Source organism: Austrofundulus limnaeus, unplaced genomic scaffold (genome assembly GCF_001266775.1).
Source record: "Austrofundulus limnaeus strain Quisiro unplaced genomic scaffold, Austrofundulus_limnaeus-1.0 Scaffold5, whole genome shotgun sequence".
Lineage (NCBI taxonomy): Eukaryota > Metazoa > Chordata > Actinopteri > Cyprinodontiformes > Rivulidae > Austrofundulus > Austrofundulus limnaeus.
Window position 1 is genome coordinate 6543200 of NW_013952407.1, and position 2499 is coordinate 6545698.

The 2499-nt window shown below is 37.8% G+C and overlaps 1 protein-coding gene across 1 annotated transcript in view; it reads left to right on the forward strand.

Annotated features, from left to right (window-relative positions):
- Positions 1-1197, forward strand: part of wu:fj29h11 (uncharacterized) — a gene marked incomplete at its 3' end in the record, with an annotated part of 46618 nt that extends 45421 nt beyond the window's left edge. Inside the window, 2 exon segments of the mRNA XM_014028644.1 lie at positions 237-321; positions 1083-1197. Of these exon segments, the coding sequence (XP_013884098.1) occupies positions 237-321; positions 1083-1197 (200 nt within the window).
- Positions 1198-2499: the final 1302 nt, after the last annotated feature.

Consider the following 2499-nt stretch of genomic DNA (forward strand, 5'->3'; position numbering starts at 1 on the left):
TTACAAAACTAAACATCCTACAGTATTTTTACAGTCTTTATTTTACAGTTAAATATATGTTTATCAAATAAAGTCTAATGTTACAACTAATCAGGGATCCCTTTAAGATCCACCTTTTGATAGCCTTATTATAAGACAACAAACAGACACCAGACAAAACTGAAGCTGCACTGTGGTGCAGAGTGTTTCCTCTCAGATCAACAGTGATTCAACTTGTTTTTGTTTGTGTGTTGCAGTGAGCTGGTGAAGTTGTTCTGCACCGACAGCAGGCACAGAAAAGAGCTGAGGCATTTCCTGAGCGGCCTGATAGCCTCGCTCAGCGTAAGTGATCACTAATCCATACCTCTGAAAGGAGTTTTTTGCTCACTCGCACTCTCACATTCTGTCACTCTTGATCTTTTTGCTCACACCTGACTGTAGCTACGAGTAAGGGCTCTCTCCCTGAAGGGAGTCACAGCTTTCTCTCATCTCTGTTCAGCAGCAGAAGAGCTCTCATCAGGCTGATGTAGATCCAGCCATTGAACAAAGGCTGCTGCTCTTAAATCAAAAAAATTTAGATAAACTGCAACTGAATGTTGAATATCTGGATTATTTAAGTCAGTAACTTGCTTGTAAAGTGTAACATCTATTTATTCAAACTTAAAATTGATATTTTAAGCAATAAGCAGTTTGATCCTGTTCCGACGACSATGTATTAGGGCCACACAAGATTGAAAAAAATTATCACTAGAATAAAGTTGAATTAATTAATTAATTATCTCTTAGCCACAAGATAGTTAATGTGTTGCCATGAGATAGTTAATATGTAGCCATGCATTACATTTTTTTATCCAGTGTCACTGTACAGGCTCCATACAGGTGCAGGGTAAAAAAAAAAAAGACAATTGTGAACAATGAAGATCCTCCCCTTGTCGTTTTTGTGCCACAGACCTCATTTTTTTGTTCAAAATTGTCCATTTTAACTAGAMTCTGACTATTTGAAAAATCCCTGCCCTTTTCCTAACTCCAACCAAAATCACAAGWAATATATGAACTCTGTGTGTGTTTTCATCTTCATGAGTAACTCTGATGATCCACTGCAGGATGCAAAATCTCTGAAGAGATTCTTGACCAAAGAGGACATCGGAGAGCTGCCCAATAATGAGGAGCAGTGGGAGGTCCCAGAACCCATCATACCAGCTATCAGCCTGGACAGAGGTACACACACACACACAAACACACCAAGGTGAAAAATGAAGATACACAGTTCAGCTCCAGGTTCAGTGTTTCCTGACTGTCTTCTTCTAACTATTTCTGGTCTCAGTAGCTGCTGTAGATAATTGGTTCAGGTGGAGTAATTTCCCACCACATACAGGTGTTTATAATAAACTCAATCAATTTTATCAACAAATTATAGCACTAAGTAAATAGAGCAAAATTAGTGTTTCAGTTTTTTTTTAAATACTCTTAACTATCTCAACTGTGTGGTTTTGTGCTGAAAACAGTAAGTAATTAAATAACAGCTTTATTTTTGAGAAAAATAAACAATAAAACTGTGGGCTGCTTTCTGATTTAGATGTCATTTATGGGTCAGAAAAGACAGCGCGTTTCTTAGGCACTTTTTTTAACTCTTGTGTGGGGTATTCATGGCAGCTGAGACTGCTGTGTGGGACTGAGTTAAAAATAAACCACATTGTCTGTAATTGGTTCTTTTCAAAGCATCAAAAAGCAATTATCATGTCAGCTAGTTTGATGTGTTTTCAGCAGCATTTTATGGAGCTATAACTGGATTTAGGTTCRTATCAAACACAATGTGTGAGGACAGCATGCTAATCAGGATTAAGACCCTCAGGGGCCCCTTGGTACTGACACGCAACRGACCCTGTTTCAATTACAGACATGCATGAATAAACCATTACTAGTAAAGTCCTCTACATGATAATCCCTATCATACAGTGTTTATCACACTAAATAACCAGTTCTTTCACTTTTATAGACTTGACTGATATTTTACTCAATTCAATTCAGTCCCAACAATTGTTGTCTCGAGGCACTGTACACAAAACACAATCTAAAGAAGYCAGCAGATTGTGTTGAATCTTWACTTCATCAGTCTCCTGAGCAGCACGTTGGCAGCAGCGGAGAGAAAAAAACTYTTTTAACAGGAAGAAACCTCCAGCAGAACCAGGCTCTGGACAGGCGGCYATCTGCTTCAAAGGGCTGGGTTTGTGGGGACAGGAAAGAGACACAGACAAACACAGAAGGACTGGTCCAGGTGTATTTTCTTCTGGTAGAGAGAAAAAAAGAAAACATGTTGATAGAAGTAATCAGTGACGGCTGGTATAAGTGGGCTAGTAGGGCTAAGCCCTCCCTGGTGTTCACAGTAAAAATGTTAAAATAAAGGAATATTATAAAATTATAATTATATACAATTTATAAATAACAACTTAAAAATAAACAACATTTAAAAATAATATCTTATTTTGTGAAATTTACAAGGAAAACTGGTGCCAAACCACA